This window comes from Chrysoperla carnea, chromosome 3 (genome assembly GCF_905475395.1).
Source record: "Chrysoperla carnea chromosome 3, inChrCarn1.1, whole genome shotgun sequence".
Taxonomy (NCBI): domain Eukaryota; kingdom Metazoa; phylum Arthropoda; class Insecta; order Neuroptera; family Chrysopidae; genus Chrysoperla; species Chrysoperla carnea.
In genome coordinates this window covers 26,216,022-26,239,048 of record NC_058339.1, presented here as the reverse complement: position 1 = coordinate 26,239,048, position 23,027 = coordinate 26,216,022, and the positions used below count along the sequence as shown (strand labels likewise).

At 28.7% G+C, this 23,027-nt stretch overlaps 1 protein-coding gene across 1 annotated transcript in view; it reads right to left on the bottom strand.

Moving 5' to 3' along the window:
• LOC123295956 overlaps positions 1-8,700 on the bottom strand; it is a 146,243-nt gene extending 137,543 nt beyond the window's left edge. The window contains exon 1 of the mRNA XM_044877418.1: positions 8,600-8,700. Within this exon, the coding sequence (XP_044733353.1) occupies positions 8,600-8,699 (100 nt within the window). The 5' untranslated portion in view covers position 8,700. The remainder of the gene's footprint in view (positions 1-8,599) is intronic.
• Positions 8,701-23,027: the final 14,327 nt, after the last annotated feature.

Below are 23,027 nucleotides of genomic sequence, written 5' to 3'. Positions count from 1 at the left end.
CATTTAAACTGAATTATTATTGTTATTTCATACCACAGGGATATATACACATTTGATGATTGCAAATAATAATAAATAGAAAAAAATTCATATAGAGAAAATAATAAATTCATTTGTTGAGGGTATTATACTCTGAGATTCAATTAGATACTTCTACTCTTCTTTTCATTTTATCTTTGTCTTATATACGAACGGAATTTAATCACATTATATTCAAGGCACACCAAATTGTATTAGCTGCATAGGATATATATTCTATTAATACACAGGGTGAACATATAGTTCCCGCGTCAAGTTTCATACTTCAAGTTTCAACACGTGTACATTTTATGGTGCTGCTCCCTAGTGAGACATGGTATATATGCTGTTGTACCATGACTCACTCATCATATACCATGGTTCACACATTTTTATCGAAGGTTGTTTAATAACTAAATTCTCAAAAAATATACATTGTTGATGAATAAAAGTGGTTTAAAAACTGCCAATTTCCAATGTGCACTGCCAATTTCCATCCACCTTCCACTATTATACGGTTTTTATCTACAAAAAAGGGTCTTTCAATCTTTTAATATACGAAGTTTATCTCCAATCTCGTTTTTACTTAGAATTTTATCTTTGATATGATTGTTTTCTATATTTTGTGTAGAAGTTTAGGTAAGAAAACAGCCGATAATTAAGCTAATAAGTCTGTTTGCCTCAAAGGTACACAATACAACATTTTTCTAACATACACGAAAATAATCATGCCATACTTTTCTGATGGTTATAACAGGCTTAGCGATATATTTTCGGTGGTATAGTAGTTATTTGGAATCGTTGGAAAAGTTTGACATGATGATTTTTCTGAATGATAAAGGGGGGGGGGGTGAAAAGTAAATAGAATAAACAAATTTTTTTATGTTTTCTTCGCTATGCTCCAACTACCACTGCCACAACGTTACTCTGTCACTACATATTAACAAATCGTCATACTGTAACAAATGGTTCGATATTTTGTATCAGTCAGTGTTTCCCAATGTATTTTTTTATATAAATTGATTAAATACTTTTTTAGTTTTAATGTTTATTTTTCTAAATATTAGAGAATTATAAAAGATTCTTGTACGTCCTGTATTTACTATACACTCTATTTTTTTATTTTCTTTGTCTTTAAACGCTAACTTAATTACGTAACATTATTATCCAGTTCAAATTAATTCAAAACAAATTCTCGTAAATATTTAAAACAAAAACAAAACAAACAAAAAATACATTTTTTTTCCCTTTTCTGGTTTAGTTTAATTAATTTTGACATTGACTGATTATATCTTTGGTTATTTGGAAATAAATACAAATTCAATATTGATTTGATAATAAGGAAGTGTATCGGGTAAAAGTATTTGGACAAAATATTTTGGCCATTCACAGTTATGCGTGGAATTTTAGGTATAAAATAATGGAATTTCTTCCAATAATTTCTTTACATTAGTTCGGTTTTCAGTAGGCTGATTTTTCAAGTATAAAAGTTATAAGGGTGTTATAAGTTTGACTGCCAATTGCGTGTGTCTGTGGGTTTGTCTGTCTGTGGCATTGTAGCGCCTAAACAGATGAACCGACTTTATTTTTTTTTGTTTCGTTTTAAAGGTAATTTAACGGAAAGTGTTCTTAGCTATGTTTCAAGTGCAAGCTTAGGTTTCCGTACCCGAAAAAAACTAAAAAATTGGCGATGATCTTCAAAATCAATTCAGTTTGGAAAAGGTATGACGTATAATTTTAACATATAAATCAATACTATGAAAATGATTGGTCAAATAAACCTGTCTCAATTCATTTTCAAAAGTGATATGGTAAAATAATTATAGGTAATTTAAAAACAATAATTCAAAAGAACAAAGTCAATTCAAATATTTCAATTTCAATTAAAATATTTCCAAAAATTTGTCCCAAAAAATGATAGCTCTCGAAGTATCCTTTTCATTTAACAAGGAGTGTTATAAGTTTAAAGTGTTTATCTGTGCGTCTGTGTGTTTCTCAGTGACATCGTAGCTCCTATAAACGGTCGAACCGACTTGATTGAGAACATTTTATTGCTAAATTTCCAAAAATCGCTTTACAAGAAATAAATCGCATTTGTCGGGGGTTTTTTAAATTTTATATATTTCACTTGTTATTATACACTTTTTGATGTGGTAACATTGATGATTACGTAAAAATAATGTAAACCACATTCTATTATAAATTTGAGCTAGTAATGCCAAAATTATCCTTTTCTAAAATTGCAAAGTACTTAGTTAAATATAATTATTATCAAACTGCGTCATACAGACATACACTATTTTATGTAAAAAATCAAAAACATAGACAAAAATCAAACTTCATATGAACAGATCATATAAATGTCAAATTTATTGTCATTTGTCAATCATTTTTCTGTTGTGTGTGAAGTCACACAACCAGCTATCACAAATAGCAATCATGATACACCAAAAACCATATAACATGTAGTATAGTATGTATGATACGCTTCTAATACTTCATAGTTAGTCCAATCATTTAATAATTTTCCTGATATAAGTTTTAGAACAAAAATGTCCAACAAAACGAAAAATAGTGTTACTCAATTCAATAAAGCTATCAGAAATCTCATACATCAAAATACTTTTTAAACAGGATTTTTTAACAGTGACTTGCTCGTATTTTAACAATTTTTTCTTATATTAGAATTGTTTTTAATCAACAATATTGTAGAGAAAGTTTGGGGGCTATTTATAAAATATAGACAAACTTGGGGTTCCGTACAGTATAGTACACTATAGTCTAGTCAGACAATTCGAATAGGTGAAATACAAATATATAGACATTTTTTCTAAACTTCATTCCAAATGCAACGAGCTATATCACACGTATTTTTACGACCATTTTTTCTATATTTCACCAATTTGAACTTGTTGATTAACTAGCAAGGAATAATATCCCACAGATAAAACTTTTTCTCTTCTGCATAATGTTTAATATTTTTGGATGGTCAAATCGAAAAACTTCCTCTGATATCTTGAAAAAATTGCAATAAATCATTTTAACACTATTTATTCTTTGGCTATACTTTTTTTCTTTCAAGCTGATGTTTATTTTTATGTAATTTTCTTCATTTGATTTCATAATATTGAAATAAATTATCAGTACATAGTCGGTGTGGTACTGAAATCGTGTGAGTGCGACCCCTGTAGTCCACATGACTAACTTCTCAGAGGGAAAAAAACATTAAAAAAACGGTCTTGTTAGCCTTCATACTTTATTCTTCGAAGATGTACTGCAGATTATGCTGAAACGACCATTATCTCCAAAGTTAAATGAGTTTTATTCATTTTTTTCCAATTTTTTTATTACCATTAAAAACGGCTGAATTAATTTTGCTGAAAACTCTGGTTCGCGACATAATCGAGGCGGAATAATCCGAACGAACATACAAACATACGCACATACGTACACACACACACATGGACATCACATTGAAAAAGCTTGATTCGGATATTGCGGCCTTGAAACCGCGGAAATATGTAAAACTGGAAATTTTCAAAATCGGCCCCATTTACATTAACTACCTCCTCTGAGAAGTTAATAAAATTATGAATGCCGGAAAATTTTAAAACTATGAAACCGTTTATATCGATGTTCAATCCATCTTTTACCGCTTTAATTATTTTGTTCGCTTTGTTTTCAAAAATTGAATTGAATTGAATTGAATCTGTACACAACCCATTTACAACTTTCTCCTTCAATTTTTCCTCTACTACGATTAGAATACTTTTTGATAAAAATTTACATTTTTAAAATGAATTCAATAAACGTTTTTAAAGTTGTTTTTATTTTCATCATTTTTTCAAAACTTTTTCCTAAATACATTGAAACAATACTCAAAGCAACTAGAGTACCTATTTTTACTCTAAGTCTGGTATTTTCTATCCCAAACGACTGTACTGTTTGATTGCAATAGAAAAAAAAAATGTTTCATAAATTCATTAAATGGTTTTTGCTTTAATAAAATAGCTTTGTTAATAACGCGGAATAAAAAAAAAATGGTATGTATAGAGTTTGAAGAGGTGACTACAAAGAATATTTTAATAATGACGTACACACAAGAGCATGTGTTGTTGTATTATAAAACAACACATAAATAAAATGATTGTTTGGTTGAATGGGCCGAATAAAAAATATTTTTAAATAATGAAAATACCTATTGATCCGGGTGATATCAGGAAAAATACGAATAAAATGACTACGTCGATATTTTCATTTCAGTCAAAGATATCATTCTGCCCTCTTGCCCAGATTTCGTAAAAAATGCAAGTAATTTCAGGGATGCTTTTTTTCAAAAGATAGCATTGCGAAACATAGCCAGATATATAGCGAAAGAACTAACTATGTCTTTGTACCAAATTTTTCTCTGGCCTACGTGATGTAGTCATGTCAAAAAAGCTTTCTTGGAGACATTTTAAATTTTGAGGCTTTTCTTCTCCTTTGATTGAAGTTACGAGTCTCGCTATCGGAGTGAATCTTAGAAAGAAAATAATTGTAGCCACATATATTTATTTTATATATTTAATTGTATTTGTCGAGCAAATAGGTCAAATCTAATATATTTCTCATCTAAACACAGCATCACATCTAGAATAGACTAAATATTGGTCAAAAATTAATCTTTGTATTGATTTTTCGTAAACTAACCCGTCAATTACATCCTTATTAGCTCAAAGTGTCCCTAATTTGTTTATTTACATATATCAAGATTTTTTACTAAATTTATTTCTATAAACAAAAACGCTTTGAACTAAAAATGTTCAAAAATGTCGTCTAAATGGTATGAAATCGTATCCTTTACGTTTTAAATATCGAAAACTTTGAAAATTTATATCAACTAACGGTCAATACTTGAATATTTTTATTTTACAACTTTATCTCGTTGAAAATTACCTCCTTGAAATATTTCGAGCTAAACTACTTATAATCTTTCAAAATAGCTTAAAATATTGACGCAATTCATCTTGCAAGGATTTCTACCGGAAATCACCCGGGCCATATGTTTGTAATTTAACTACGTATGTATTTGTTTACAGGGTTGATTTTTGTATATGTGCAGTTTATTTAATGTTTTTAAGTACTTTTATTGTGAATTTGGATTAATTAAAATATTACTAATCTAATTCGAAACATAGGCGTCATATGGGATACAAGCTGATCAAAAACATGTTACCTATCCCACGGAATTGATTTCTCGATTGGTTAAGTTTTTTTCCCGCTTCGACTAAAGCGATATTTTGAGACGAGAATTCTCGAGTAGAAACCCTAAATCATATCAAAATTTTGATATATTATGATAAAAAATTACTTTTGAAGTACAATTAATATAGACAAAAAAATAAATTACCAAAACATTTTTGAGTCTACGTTATATGCGTGCATGGCTAATATCAGGCAGGAAAATAAATTTTTCCAGTAGATACAAACTAAACAAACAAATAGCTGAAAGCAACAATATAACAATAGTGTGACGACGAGTGAATTTCTACTAGTTCATTCAGTCACTACGATCGCTCCCATGCTCATCTCACCTCTACCTCTATTATTATCATTTTCAATGTTTACGAGTTTACATTTGTGACAGTCATTGAAAGCGGCCAGAATAAATAGGTAAACACCATTTCTGATGAAAGAGATTTTCTACACATTTTTTTTAATTATATGTAAAAATTTTACTTCCATATTAAACGAAAATAAAAATCTGATCATTGAAAAATGTTTCTTTTATATATTTCTATTTTACTATGCAATTTTTGTATTGATTGTCGAAAAAATGATCGAAAGAATGGAAGAGTTTTGTGTCCAAAAATGAAAATAGAATATTTTGTAGCAGGGTGGGATAGAAGTAAATCTTAGAATAGGTTGGGATAGAATAAAATTTTCTTCTTACAACATGTACTTTTATGGAAAAATATTGGCAGACACCACAGACTCTCACTGTGACGGGAATTTGAAATCAAGGGTGGGTAATTACCGAAAACTGCTGTAAAACAAAGTAAGTAAAACTTGAAAAAATCTCTGCCGCTTGTTGAGTAACTTCCATAACGACCGCACAAACGTTACACAATATTGGCAGACATTTCTTCAGGAGTTTATTAACAATGCGGCGAATAGTTAGGACTCATGAATATTTTGAGGTGCCATATCCTAGAATATTTCAGCTATTTGTTTGTCTGGTTTAGATCTATTGGATAAATTTATTTCTCAGTCGATTTTAATATCCATGAAATTAATGTATACACCGTGGACTTACCCATTTTTTGATAATTTTATTTTCTTCAGACTAATTGCACTTTGTCTTGAATAAAAGAAATTTTTATAGTATGAAAGCAAAAATACTACATAAACATGCCTCATCACTTCTGTATATGGATGCGTCTTGTATATGGAGGTCGTATGAGGTTCAACCGGATTTTTATATAGTATCATCATGATGATGATGCTATAATTAAAATAAATAATTATTTCTATATTATACATATTTTATTATTTTTGTTTGTTTATTTTTTAATGCAATTATATTAATGCCCTGATTATACAAAATATTAATACAAAAATTTACCTGATTTTAGTAATTTTAATCTACGTTCGCTATTGTTTATATTTTAATGAAAACCGACATCAACATTTATTAAACAAAAGCAATATAATAAAAAAATTATTATGAAAATTGCAATTTTGTTCTATTTTTAGTCTAAAACGAAAAACGGCAACTTCGTAGCTACGAACACGAATAAAACCATTTTTAACCCACAAACTAAAAAAAAAAGGGTGTTAAAGTTTGACCGCTATGTGTGTGTGTCTACCTGCGGCATCGTTAACGGATGAACCGAGAGTGTTCTTAGGTATGTTTTAAGTGCGAGCTTAGGACGCCGTACCCGGAAAAACGGGTGATTATGACATATAATTTAACATATAAATAATTACTATGGAAATGAATGGTCCAAATAAACCTGGCTCAGTTCATTTCGAAACAATATTTCAAAAGAACAAGGTCAACTCAAATATTTCACTTGTTATCAACAGCGTGAGGTGTTCTTTTAAATTTTGAAAAATTCTACATGCTTATATGTTTTTCAGTTTTTTTTCTTTTGTCAGAAAAAAATCACTTAGTCACGTAATTCACTGTATTATCATTAAACAGATTTATTAAAAAAGCATGCTATATACTGTGAAATGATTTGATACTGATATTCAATGTGGAATCTTGCAATTATTATTAAAATCACAGTACCTGAACAATATTGCTCTATATTCCTTCTGTTCTGTTTAGAAAGCCGTTTAGATTGTTAACCGCAGCCATGATTAAGCAATGATATGACCTTGTGTGAATTAGCGTTTCTGCAATGCGATAAGTATGACATAAAAACGTAAATCATATTTCTATATCAAAATGTAGATTAAAAATATAGATCAATTATATTCCGTTTTGTATCTATCCATATTCTACCAATATCTGGCATATTCTACCATATTCTACCTAATATTCCTGGCAGTTCAAGGAGGTAATGACATATTTGCATGTGTTTAAGAAATTATTCGAAATCAAACAAGTGTTTAATTCCAAAGTCGTGGCAGAGAGCTTATAAAGCAAAACTTGATGAACTACCTAATGAATATTGAATTATTTAATAAGGCTGAAAACATTTATAGAAAATGTCAATAATATAAAAAAGTTGATTTTTATATAATTTTTATTTATCAAATATCAAACAAATATATGACCTACTTCTGATGATATTCGACCATCAACCAACTAAAATTTGACACACGTTTTGATGATGGGTATGCTTAATTGTTTTTACTTTAAAAGAAACACAATCGTTTGGACTTCAGAATTATGGAAAGCTTAACATACTATGCCTAATAATTAGGACACAAACTTTTTCAAAAACATGAAAAATTTAGTTTGATTTTGGGTAAAATAATTTCCCATATATAAATCTGAAAATCTTTCCCAAAAACAATCTTCATTTAATGTGTTGGACAAACTTTAGCAATAATTAGGTTTACATGTGTAGATATGCCTCAAAATTAGATGCTATGACATCATTTTAATTCCTATATATAAATTCTCTTCGTCGCAAAATCTTGTATATAAACAGTTTAAACTATATTTTCGTTTATGTTTTCTAAATTCATGAAGGCAACTACTTCAGAATAATTCCCCAAATTCGAATTCCGATTAATATCGTTGATTTTGAACAAATAAATCACTTTTAAATAGTTTCTAAACGTTTATATAACATTATATCAATAAAAGACTATCTAATTAATTATAAATTACTAGTACTAACAATTACTATTTGTTGAATAATAAATAAATCACCAAAAGGCATCAATAATTCAAATATTTATAACATCGTCATCAAAAAATGTAATTTACTGAAAAATTTTATATTAAAGTCCATTAAAAATACTGCCACTGGAATATATATAAAAACGAACCATCAATGATAGTTCCAAATGTCCTTGACACATAAAAAAATTTATTTCATAACTCATAAAAAAATAAAAATTATTCTCAAATCCAACTTACTTCGTTTTGGAGCAGCTGGTGTTGACAAACCTTCATAAAACACTAACATAAAAGTAAATACCCAAATAAAGAACATTGTTTGATAATATCCACCTTCCATAATAATTCTTTCTCTCAAAAAACAAAATTCCTCGTAACAAAAATGAAAAAATAAATTTCAAAAAAATCACTTCACTCTCAAAAACACTAAAAACATGTTGAGAAAACTCTTCACAAGAAATCCACAATCATAGCGATAACATTCAAAAATAAATCACAAGAACCAAAAAAAAAAACGAAGCATTTAAAAAGTTTTTATTGCGAAATTTTTCAACCTGGAATAAGAAGGAATACAGAGAGAGCATTTATTTACATTGAAAGTTAATGAAAATGATGATGACGACACACGACCTGTAGTGTATCCCGGCTGAAACTGAATGGTAGTTATGTTATACTCCAGTAAAAAGTCATAACACAACTGATATCCAGTGAAGAGGTATTACAGATATATTCCCGTGCCTCCTAGTAAATTCATATCCATAATACTAGACTGTGATATAGTAATACTATATATTGTACATAGTTTTTCTTTATTTATAATACGCATGCGTAGAAATTTATATATATGTATATATTATTTATATATATATATATATAGATGGGATATAACAAAACGGAAAATAATATTGATATTTTATTTATGTATTGTACATATTTCCGGTTAAGTGCTTTTCTTGATCTAACCTTTTTTCCACAATATATATATATATATATATATATATATATATATATATATATATATATATATATATATATATATATACTAGCTGACCCGACAAACGTTGTTTTGCCATGTATATTATTTCTAGGAAACATTTTGTTAGTTATATAATAAAAATAACTATCTAGTATAAGTGTTCGGAGTTGTACTTATAATCGAAAGGGTTCTAAACAATAAAAGTATGCTTTATTTAACATTTAGGGGGATGAAGAACAGATGTTGTCCGATTCTCAGACCTACCCAATATGCACACAAAATTTCATGAGAATCGGTCAAACCGCTTCGGAGGAGTTTAACCACAAACACCGTGACACGAGAATTTTATATATAAGATATATATATATATATATATATATATAATATATATATATGTTTGTATATAACTAATATTTTCCTTATATCAGGCTCAATCACAAGAAGTAAATATCGTAACAGCTCGAAACATCTTTGACTCTGTACCTTACAACCTCTCGGTTTTTTTTTTCAATGCACTCCATACATATAAAAGAGAAGGAAGACAGAACAGCGGAACTTGGTAAAGAAAGCCTTTGCATATGCTTATTTCTTTTGAATTCATTATATTATACATTGTATTGCATTATAGTACTTTGTAACTATATAATGTAAAAGTATAATAAGTAATAAGAATACAAAACATGTATACAAAAACTTAATTAAAAACTCTTAATAATTAATGTAAAATGTGTTTATGGTCCATGAGTTGACCGTAGTTAAACTATACCTAACAAACACTATAGTTTTATTCTTGACACGGTTTTATTAGCTTGACCTGTGGATGTGTTCATGTAATAAAATTATTCAATTCAGTTTTCACATATTTTCGGGAGTATACTCAATACTACGGTAGCATCTACTTGATACCATAATTGGCTATTGTCCTTTTGAAAAATTAGTTCATAGGTTACATTAGTATTTGATTTAAACACCAAAAAAGTGTTATTTAAAAAAAAGAAAACACTATTTCATTATGTATTTTGCATTTTTTTAAACCAATTCTTTACTTCGAAAACATTGTATAGGATCATCGGCGTCTTGAATGATATTACGACTTAGCATACAATCATTTTTGTGAATGGAAGTTTAAGCAGTTGTAATCAAGTAACCTGCATCGTTCTATTAAAATGTGATGTTATTTGCCAAGGCGTGACGTTATACTTTAATACTTTCTGATTGGTGTTTGATATCACGTGTGACTGAACGCCTAATTTTATTAAAATTATTTTATAGTAATAATCCATATTATATATTAAAAATAATTTTGTGTTTCGTTATCTACATAATATCATGATTTATCATTAGAAACTTTTATCTAACCGATTTATTGTTAGTGTGCAAAAGTTTTTGTATTCGAAAATATCATACGCAATTGTTATTTGAATGGTGGAAGTCACGGGAAGACGCTAAGAACACTATATTTTTTAATGCTTTTAGTTTCTTTAGGCAGAAGATTTTAAGTATTTAAGTGAAATGGTCTTGAAAAATTAGCCAGTTTTCTATGAAATAAAAACAAAGTTTGAAGACTAAATAAAATAAAACATATATGCTTAGCTGATATAAATTGTTTGCTTCAAAGTTGGTCCCTATATTAAATTTGAAAGTCATAGTTTTAGCTTTATCACTATCACTACATAGTATAAAACAAAGTCGCTTTCTCTGTCCCTATGTCCCTTTGTATGCTTAAATCTTTGAAACTGCGCAACGGATTTTGATGCGGTTTTTTTTAATAGATAGAGTGATTCAAGAGGAAGGTTTATATGTATAATAACATCCATTAAATAGTGGAGAAGTACTGCTATTTTTGAAAAATGTAAAAAGTAAATAAGTAAAAATGTAGTGTATGAATTTAGATATTCCAAAGATAGCAGGAAATCTTCATGGTATAGGGAAACGGGGATTGTTTTACTCCAAATTTAACGCGTGCGGGCCACGGGCAGTAATGAATAAATCAAAACTACTGGATTGATTTTAATCACATAGGCTATATATTTTATACCCGTGCGAAGCCACAGCGGGTCGCTATGTTTTTATATACAACGTTTACAGTTTTTCTGTAGTGTATTTAGTATCAGCATTGCACCCGTGCAAAGCCGGGGTGGGTCGCTAGTACTTTATATAACATTTTAAGAAAAAGAGTAAACATTTATTTGATCTACAAATATAATACTAGCCACTTAACATCTATTTTATGGTTTTTAAAAAGGCATGTACTGATCATACATACATGATATTTATATAAACTTCAAAGAAATAAAATACGATACAATATTAATACTTAGAAGCAAGTATCTATGATAGCATTGCATGTAATTGAACTATTAGGTATAAAACTAACATTCATTTTTCCACTTATTTGCAACAAATCGAAAATTGTAGCAGAACTATCAATTTTAGAAGGTGGCCAAAAATTGGCCAGACCCAGAACTTAAAAAGCGCAAGGGCGCTCTTTTGTTCATTGGAAATAATAGCTCAGTTCTCTATTGGCAGTCAATGTGAAGAAATACTATTACAGTGCAGATTTTATAAGGAACTTCGTTCCTAACGCGGGAGTCTCACGACTGCAATCTTTTTTTTGTTCTTTTTTTTAAACTATTTATTATGTTGGGAAGTTATTCGTGTGGACCGCAATGGTCGCATCAGATCCTACCCACAGCTTGTTTTACTTCAGGATTATTCCATATAAATTTTTGAAAATAATTGCATAAAAAGTACCCATAGCTTTATACTTATATGGTCAATGTCAGTGATAAACGAGGTTTGTAATGTATCTATCTATCCCAGAACATACTTTGAGTTGATCAAATGCGAAGTATAAAATTTTAGGAGGTAAATTACTTCACCCAAAAATGATAGCAATTAAAAATAAAATCTTGTAATTGAAATTCTTATTTATTTTAATATCCTTTTGAATTATACATCAAAGAAACAATTCAATTTTCACAACACTTCTACAATATAAAGTTTTTTATTCCTTTAGTAAAAGCTATTCGATTTTTGATTGGGTGGTAAGTCAACCACGTTCAAAAACTTATTGTACACTCAGAGACAAAATTACATTGCGATTTTCTTGAAACTTTGATGTTACTTTGCTAAGTTCAGGATTCGACAGCAGGAAAGGTCGATGCAGAAATTCATAACAAATAATTCTTTTTTTTATTCGTCTTAATCCGATCAATAGAATCAGATATTCAAGCAAGCGTCACCAAAGAAGACAATATAGCGATGATAGAATTTCTTGTGGAACGTTCCGGAACCGAAAAATTCGTTGTCTCTGTTTTTTACAACGCAAAGAAACCTATTTTTTAAAAAATTTGCTGTCTCCTAAAATTTTCCGAATTGATTACCAAAATCTGTTTGATTTACCCCATTAATATTTGTAAAATTATAACAGATTTTTAAAAATCATTTTTCACTTTATTTTCTTCGCTAAAATATGGAAATTTTTTCTTTAGTTTATTCGATAACGAAACCAAATTTATACGTTTCAATGTGAGCTGAAATAATATCTTCATTTAAATAAAAATGCTGTTTAGTGAAAAGCAATATCTGCCGAGAATACTTCAGACTGATTCAAGGTGCCTCCCTTGTACTCTAGGTACTTCATCTTACCCTATATATTTCCATACCATTTAATAAATTTAAAAAACAAGCTCCTAAGCGTGTTATTCATTTAGTAATGAATGTATGCGTTTATAATATCACGTCATTGTCTGTCATACATACACTCAGAATACTTTATGTTTTTATGTATATGTACAGAAATAACATATAGTGTTGATCATAATAACGCATTGCTGTCAAATGACTGTCATATATGGTACATAACATATACTACAATCACTTTTATCATACTAAACATAATATGCTGCTGCTTTGGTGTGGATAAATAACTGCCTAGTAAAAAAAAAAGGTACTTTATAACAACAACAAAAAAGTATATAATATGGGAGCGTTATGTACCTTGAATTACTAATTACATTTATAAACTGTAATAATTAAGTAGTATTTCTATACAAAACAATTATGTATAGTACAAGATGCCTCGTGATTCGATAGACGTAGCAGCCTTAAGAGTGTTGCTTGGGCAATTTCTAATCGAAAATGCCTTATATACATTTGTCCAAAACCCAATAGCTAAGGAATTATGTACTACTACTATTATGTTCCCAAAAGCCAAAGTCAAGAGGAGTAAACTTAATAGTAAACAAGTGAAAACAAACAATTGACTGAGTTAATTGTTGATATACCATGTATAGAGAGTGTTGAATACGGAATCGTTTGTTTTTTCACGTCATGTAAGTAAAAAAGATAGCCACTTTAAGATAGCCACACATACATACACGTCACACACACATGATATAATACATACTATATAATTTGTTCCTAATTTGCGCCTTCACGGGTAAACTGTGATGTTTTCGACAAAATGTTCGAAATGTTTTGTTTTTTTGTTCTATCTCTAACGGTTTACAAGATAGGTCATACAGACCCAAGACCAAATTGACCTATGTTGCTCATTTAAGAACTCGACCTCACTTTTTACGTCCTGAGCATGCTGTAAATGACACACAGACGGACGGACAGCCTCAAATGAACTAATTACTTGATTTTATGAACATCTATACCAAAATTTTGTTTGTAGCATTAATATTTTTAAGCGATACAAACTTGGGACTAAACTTATTATTTAAATAAAAATTTATAATTAAAATAAGGGCTGCCATTTGAGTCGAAGTCGATTTGAGTCATTTCGAGCTGTGCCACCGCTCTCCGGACAAAAGTGTGAATCCTCCGGATTTAAGCGAAAAATATAATTTTTATTCCTACCAAAAGTCTTAAATAATCATTAAAATTTCTTAAAAAATCTTAAAAAATCTTAGAGTTATTGCAAATTACTATTTTTTTTAATCTAACCGTCTCGATAGAAATATCTTTGAACAAGCTAATGGCTGATTCATGGAACGTTATCACCAAGGTACAACCCTTAGCCAAATAATAGAAAAAAGGATACAATACATAATATTTACTTTGTACATTACGACGCATAAATATAAATACGTCATATCCTTTAAGCAATCTGTACTCGGAAATATATAATATATCTTATATAAACGTAATATCTTACATGATTTATTATTATATACAACTTTTATATGAAGAATTTTCATGTAAAATTTGGAACATATCAGTTGTATACTATCAAAGTTGTAGTATTGTTATTCATGAATACTTCTTGCTTGATAGATGCATACGATTATGTTGAATAATTTTGAACAAATATATCTAAGGAGATGAAATTGTACGCAGCTTGATATACCAAGTTTTATCCACTCTTTCATAGACTTGGAGATTCCTATATTTTATAAATGTGAAAGTAAGGTAGGGTTGCCAGAAAAATTTTCAGCAAGTAGCCTCATCTAGGTTCAAAAGAGCCTAATATGCCAGTAGAGCTTGTAGTTTTACTTGTAAAACAAGGGATTCGTTGTAACTGATTGAATGAGTCATAATTGTTACAATAATAAGCTTAATAAACTTAAAGAGAATTCTTCTAACTAACAGTAAGCAAGCCATGGTTGGCTTGCTTACTCGAACTTTATAATTATCTCTACAAGAATTGGATTACCTATTCTTATATTACTCAATTATTTGAAACTTATCACATTTAAATGATTAGGTTAGTTTAGGTATATTGGCTGTAGGTATGAAGACCAGCCAATACACACTTAGGCTATAAGGCCCTTTGTGATACCATATAATAATAATAATAATTTTTATTTATGCTTTAACCAACTGAACTACTAGGATTGGCTTATAAATGCTTAAAACCAACCCAATTTCATTTCTAATTATGGGGGCAAAATCTAAGAGAGATTATTTTTCCACAGTCTTCTGGAAAGTGTAATCCGAGAACGAATTAAATGCCTGTAACAAACTCATTTAATTGTCTTTCGATTATATTGAAAGATCAGCGGTGTTACCATCACTTTAACCATCTTTTTACTATTAAAGGAACGCCATACTTGTAACAAATGATTAGAAATCTTGTGCCAGTGGCTTCAAGTTTTCGCGATGAATTACGGTTGTTTACTAAACACGTTTTATTCTATACAATAATTCCAAAATTAAACCAAAATCAGAAACAATAAGTTTGCTAAAAACCTAATACGTCCCAAGCCTTTACTGCTATGAAAAAAAAATTATATATAAATTAAATTTAAAAATTTCAATTAGGTACAGTCATTCTTACAACAAACATTGGACCATTTCTGGAAAAACACTTTTTTAATCATTAGTCAGACAAAAATTTAATCAAGAATGCATGTTAAATACTTCAAAAAAAACTATTTACAGAAATAATTTCATTTGCCTTAAAGAAAACGTTTTTTTTTTCTGCTAAGCAGTTTCGCAAACAAGAAAAAAATTATTGTGGTCTATACCAATACTATTCAAATTTTCGATACTGTTTTTAACAATATCCCCGTCGATACCTTTAAATCCTGTGATACATAGTTCCAAGAAATAAATCAAATAATACCACGGAAAAATTGTTATTAATAAAAAAAAATATTTTTTCAGTTTTCCATTATTTTCTCTGCCGTTGATACATTAAATAAATATTATTTTTAATAATATTTAATAAAGATTATTTATTTAATAGAGGAGAGTGGGTATGAAAACACCTACTCACTTATAAACGATAGTAATGAAGATGACAATATCTTCAAGATAACCTATTTTGTTGACCCCATATTATCGTAAAAGTTGAAGACAAAAGTAAGTGTATTTGTAGACATAAAATATATGGTTAGTAAATATCTTTATTTATTTTATCCTCCCTTCGAGAAGCTTAATAATAGGCCAAGTAGTATACAGTGTCACTTTTATACCCGATTTCCCAATGTGTACTTAAAGCATTGTTGAAAGGAAATGTCTACATGACCAGCGCTTTTCTTTTAGGATCTTAATTGACTATTAAAGCAAGCTGAAGAACTAGGTCCAATCTGTTGTCAGAATATAAAGCCCCCCATCCAATTATGTTTTTCTTAAGTAATTTTTTGATTGGCCAACTAAAAAACGAGTTAATAGCCGTAATAGATTAAAATGACCCACCCTTATTAATTAATCAAATGAATAAAGATTTAAACTAATTTTAAGTACTTTGTCAGCATAAATACTAATTCACTGAAAAAATAAAAATTGTGCTGGCATTTGTAGGTAGAGAAGAGGTATACCGGTTCCGAAAATATTACTTGAAAATATTTGTTGCCATCACCGGATACAATTCCCCTGGTTACGGATAAAATTGCCCTCGCATTTGTAGGCAGTTTTTGCAATATTTCTTGCCACCGGCGGCCACGTAGACATTTCCATTATTAAATGTTATGTTAACGGAATAAACAAAAAGTATCTTTCTTGGTTGTAAATATGATTTATAAATATTTAAATTATATAAAAAATGATATGATTTAAAATATAAAAAATTGTATAAAACAGTCGTCAATGTAATTGAAGAAATTAAAAGATTAAAAGACTAATTACAATTCAGTCAATTACAATAATCTTAAATTTTATTAATTATTTTTCTTGATTTATCACATTTCAATCTAAGTGTAATAAAATGAAATTTGTAAGTACAACTTGTCTTTTTATATTTAGAAAAATTAATTCATGAATAAAATTGAATCTCGCTAGACTATATTTTGAGCTTATATACAAGGATATAGAAAAAATTATTGGTTCGTATCTTAATAATTTTTTCTAAGGTGCTAAAACGTTTATTTAGAGATATTTAAAAAAAAAAAAGGGACGATTTATGGCATATAATCTGATAGAATTTATAAAATTGAATATATTAAAAATTCACCACATCTCATATTAAATTGTACAATTTGGCTCGAAAACGTACTTTAAAATTCCCAAAGTTGGCTTCGTTAAGTTGATTTTAGTACATTGGACTTATTAACTGGAGGAGTGAATAATTTAAAATAGGCTTTATATTTCCGTGAATTTTTGTTTATTTATACCATTTTCAACCGCCATGACAATATCATAACCATGCCACATATGGATAAAGTAATGGAGCCGGAATACATTTTTTTTTAATTAAAAAATCTGATAAAATATAAAATTTTTTTTTAGCTACCTTTTGTATTACTTGCAATAATGGCAGTCTGTGCATTATTTGGTGGATCCGTAAATGGAGCTCCAACTGAAGGTGGTGTATGTGCTCTACCTAATGCTCCTAAAATGCCAAGTATGCCAAATTTCCTGGAAAAAATGAAGGAAAATCCCATTGGAAAAATGGGTGAAAATCCCATGGAGAAAATGATGAAAGGATTACAACCACCAGCAATGAAAGCAGCAGAACCTTCATGCTTAAAGGCGTAATTGTGGGATAATTATATAATCTTTTAATTTATTTATTCAATTTTTTACGGATAAATTATTTTTTTTATTATCTTTTTATGAAATAAACACACTTAAATACTAGCGAATGACTATATTATTTTACTACTCAATTTTGAATTCCTACTTCCATATACTTCCATGATTTCAATTTTTTTAAAGAATTTTCTGATAGAGAGGTGGAAAGCAGCGCCGAATCAAGAATGGAGGAACCGGACCAAGGATGGATATGTATTTATAAGAACTATTTTCTTATTTTGAAAATGATCTCAAAAAAACTAACAAATTAAACATCTCATATAATATATAGTATATAAGTATACAAACTTATACTTCGAAAATGAAATATTCGATATATTTAATCATACTAAGTTTTATGAAGCGACGATCAAAAAATTTGAAAAATTGTTGAATTACCAGAACCGTTATCCCGACATTTATGTTTTAAAGATTTAAAAACATTTATGTTTTATTTCTTTCGTTTCCTAGGAAAGCGGTGGTAATATATTGTGGCTAAAAAGCGTTAACAAGGACTTCTAAAAAACACTATAATTAGGTCTTGGATTCTTTGGCTATGTGATATGTGCATAATTATTTGTGGTCCAGTGTCCTATCTATCAAAGTAAGCTTTCAGTTTTTATACCATGTATATATACGTAATATGTATCAAGGTATACTAAGTTTAGTCCCAAGTTTGTAAAGCTAAAAACTATTAATGCTACGAAAATTGGTAAAGGTGTTCATAAAATCATCTAATTTACCACCGATAAGATACATAGATCATCAATTACCTGTTATATATTTTTTATACTATGTGATATTTACATATTTTTTATATTTTAATTACAGCAATAAATTTTATGGGATTCAAACAAACTTTACAGTCATCATGTTTATAGTAATATGACTCATTTTTTTTTGTATCGGTTCAGTGCATTATTGCCACTGCAAAAGAAATGCCAATATTGATTAAAACATCCCACACTGCCTGATAAACGTTATTATTTTCATACCGAAAATTGAATCTTTGCTTTAAGGTGTCTGCAAAGGTATAACACCACTTTAAAAATTACATTTTTGCCATGCATATCATTTAAACTTTAATATTTTTAATCCCCGAACTAAAAAAAGGGGTTTTATAAGTTTGATCGCTATGTGTGCGTGTCGGTCTGCCTGTCTGTTTTGTTTGAAAGGTAATTTAAGGAAAAGTGTTCTAAGCTATGTTTCAAGTGCAAATTTACGGATTCATACACGAAAAAACTAAAAATTGGCGATGATCTTCCAAATCGGCTCAGTTTGGAAAAGGCTTTAAGGGAAAAGGAAATTGTCCTTAGATATGTTTCAAATGCCAGTTTAGGGTTCCGTACCCGAAAAATTTGTCTTGGATTTTTTAAATTTTGACTCTATACATACAAATCTTATATACAATGTGCTCTAAATCGTATATACAAAATTTTAATACATGTTGTACCTAACATATTGTCTAGTAAATTGTGATGTAAGTCTCAGTGTGATACCCATTAACGTTAGAGAACGTATGCTGATTATATTAAACTTTCTATGACCTATAAGAACAATAATTATATGGTAGTAAACCATTATGAAAACCACCACGTGTAAATATAGACGTAAAGACTGCTGACGTCATTAGCTATTCTCCACGAGCAAGTAAGTAATTAGGTATAAATGGTTTCACATTGGTAGGTATACGTAAATATATTTAAAATTTATTTCATACACATTTTAAAAAATCTATAAATAGAAAATCATCTCAGATTATTAGATGGTATTTATAAAGCCAATAAAAAGTGTTTAATTTTAATTAACTCTCGAATTAAAAAAAGGGATGTTATAAGTTTAACCGCTATGTGTGTGCGTCTGTGTGTTTGTCTGTCTGTGGCATCGAAGCGCCTAAACGGATGAACCGATTCTAATTTTTTTTCAATTTGAAAGGTAACTTAACGGAGAGTATTCTAAGCTATGTTTCATGCGCAACTTTAGAGTTTCGTACCCGAAAAAATTGACGATGATCTTCAAAATCGATTCAGTTTGGAAAAGGCATGACATATAATTTTTACATATAAATAATTACTATGGAAATGAATGGTCTAATAAACCTGGCTCAATTCATTTCGAAAAGTGAAATTCTAGAATTAAAAGTTTGAATCTTGTAATTAGAAATAAATATAAATATTAACCTCAGTGCAAAAAATGATCTGATGATAAATATTATTTTCTATAACTTAACAGCTTCTCAATTATTTTAAGAGGCTGAGTATACACCTCCTTCATGCATATACCATGACAAGCACCAGCCCACCACGACCATTAATTAAATTCATTTTTGTTGACAGCGGGAATCGAACCCGCTACCCTAGGCATACCGCGAAAGGATATAGGTTACGCTTTAATGAACTGAGCTACTAGATTTATGGGCCCTTGTATATGAGTCGGAAGTTTTCTAAATTTCAATTGAAGTTATGTTCTTGAGTACGAAGTTTCGGGTATCAGAGAAGTAAGTAGTGTACAGAGCACATTTAAGTAAATTATAATAGAATATCTCTACTGTATGCATGCCAATTACACTCTATTTGTATTGTATAATTGAATGTTACAATATTATATGATGCCTTTGATAAAATATTTCTACACAATTTTCTGACATTTACGTAAGATGTAAGAAATAATTACGCAATTTTAATATTTTTCTTCATTTCAGTACCGTTTTCAAATCTTTATTTTTTTAAGTATGAATTCATGAGGATTCTATAAATCATGATTTCACCGTTTCTCTTTCACCTTAATTCGTTGGTTCTATACGCTATAGTAAAAACAGTATAATGGTGTTATCGACAGCGGCATATTTATAATATATGACGTCTTCGAACAAATAGCTAAATATTTTTCGAAAAAAATTAAAGATGTGAAATGAAGGCCAAAACAAATTTTTATCTTCAAAACTGATCGAAATTTCTATTTATATACGTTTTTCTTCGAAGAATCTTATTCATTAGTGAAAGTGACTAAATAATAACGACTCCAAGATACCATAGATAGCACTGTAATAGCTACTGAAGAGGGTGTAACATCTATCTCCATGGTATAAACAAACAAAAATCATAGATCAAATAATCTATTTTATATAAGTCACAGCTCTAGTTCTTATCAGAAATTCCTTTTACAATGCTTTCTATGGTATCTTAGAGTTACAAATATGAGATAATTGATTTTTTTCGTTTTAAATATAGCCGCTTCTTCTAACCCGAATCTAACAAGGAAATACAACAAATCTTTTTTTTTTATTGGAACATCCTTTCATTTTATCCCTCCTTGTAAATTTTGCTTCATTTAAGAGAGATTTTCTAAAAACTTACGCTTTCTACCTTCAAGAAAAATTTCCGATCAACAACGACTTTCTTTTTGGGGGGAAAAACGTATTAATATATACGTTTACCCATTTTCTGAAAAAGTGGTAGGACAACGAAGAAAGTAGTTTAAAAATGAATGGGGTTTTTGGAAATTTGCTATTTGCCGTGGATATTTTTATTTACTTTGTATAGGAAAACGTATACTAAACTAAGCAAATAGTGAGGTAAACAAATTTCGAATTCCTCAAGAACTATTGATTCACTAGGTAATCACAAGACAGAAAAAGTATCCTATAAGTTTGTACTATTTTTAGTTTTAAAATTGTACTCATTTTTTTAAAAGGTGTATAAATAAATGTGTGTCATTTTCGACACGGGAAAGTAGAAAAGTTTAAGAGTAGACCGAACGTTCAAAATTCTAAAATATTATTTTTAGTTTAAGTATTATTTATGTTTTTTAGATAAATTATTGCAGATATATGAAAAGAAAGTTTTTAAATTACATTTTAATTGTTCTAAAATAAAAGTTTATTCAGATTATATGATAGTTTCTATCTAACATACCAGTAGCGATAAAACAGCTTAAAACTTTCCATAATTGTTTCTAATATATTCTAAAAAATATTAGAAATATTAAACGATGCCGTACTGGTAAAGAATTAATTCCTTTATAATTTCTGAAACTGTTTATATTAACAAAGCAATCCAGTAAATTCTAATAAAAATCTGTGCAAATTTCAGGAAACAGAAAAAGATTTTAATTTAATATGAGATATATATAAATTAGGGAATTAAATCGTGATCTCTTATTTTTTCCATTCCTAGCATTAAACTATTCCAAGCATCCAGTTGAAATGTATTTTCCCTCATTAAATATTAAGTAAAGATAAAAATTCCTCTATAAATCGCTTGAATGTATTACATACTTTATATAAAATTTATTATTTTCTTACTTGAATGAAATATTGAACTTATTTGAAATCTCTCCATCTTTCGAACAGTAAAATTTAGGAGCTCAGAACTTCAGAACTTTCTATAAACAATTCACTAACCAAAAAGTCTATCATTTTTATATTCGTGCAAGTTAGCAATTTACTCCATATCAAGGAAAATAAGTAAATTATAGCAAAATTAATTTAAATCGGCATAAAAGTAAAACTCGACTCTCATTTAAACGGACGGAAGCATTTTTGTGAACTTCCGCTGACCGTGAGACAATTGTATAAAATGCAAAAATCAAAAGCAGGTAATGCTTAAGTACTTTTTAAATAGTGAACTTTCAAAACGTTTAATAACTATGAGAAATGGAAATAAGTGCTCATAATTTTAAAAATTATTATCTAGCTTGAACCGCCACGCAGAAAGTGCATAACTTGAATGATTTTTCTATTTAAATAATGTCAAATTCTCAACAACATTAGTTAACACAAAAACACAAATTACTGCGGCTATTTACACAAATTATTAAATTTATCGAAATAGTAACCAGATAATAAATCGAAAAAAATTTAATATTCTAGAATTTTGCTTATGGTATAATATTTTCATTTTAATCATATTAATCGAAAAACTAGACTTCGTATTTTAGAACATTGAACGTTAATTTCTCTGTGGTTAAATAATAAATTGTAGTAAAATTTATTTTCTATAACTTTAATCATTAGTCGTTATAACAATTTAAATTTTTATAATTGTATCCAAATTGGTGATCCTTAATATTACATAAATATAGGTACAATCTAAAATGGCTTTAAATACGCTTGTATACACATTATTATCATTGAGTCATATTAAAGAAAAATTATGAAATTAGGTACAAAAAAATAATAATAAATTTTTTTTTAAGAAATCAATTATTTTTTTATTGAAACGCCGT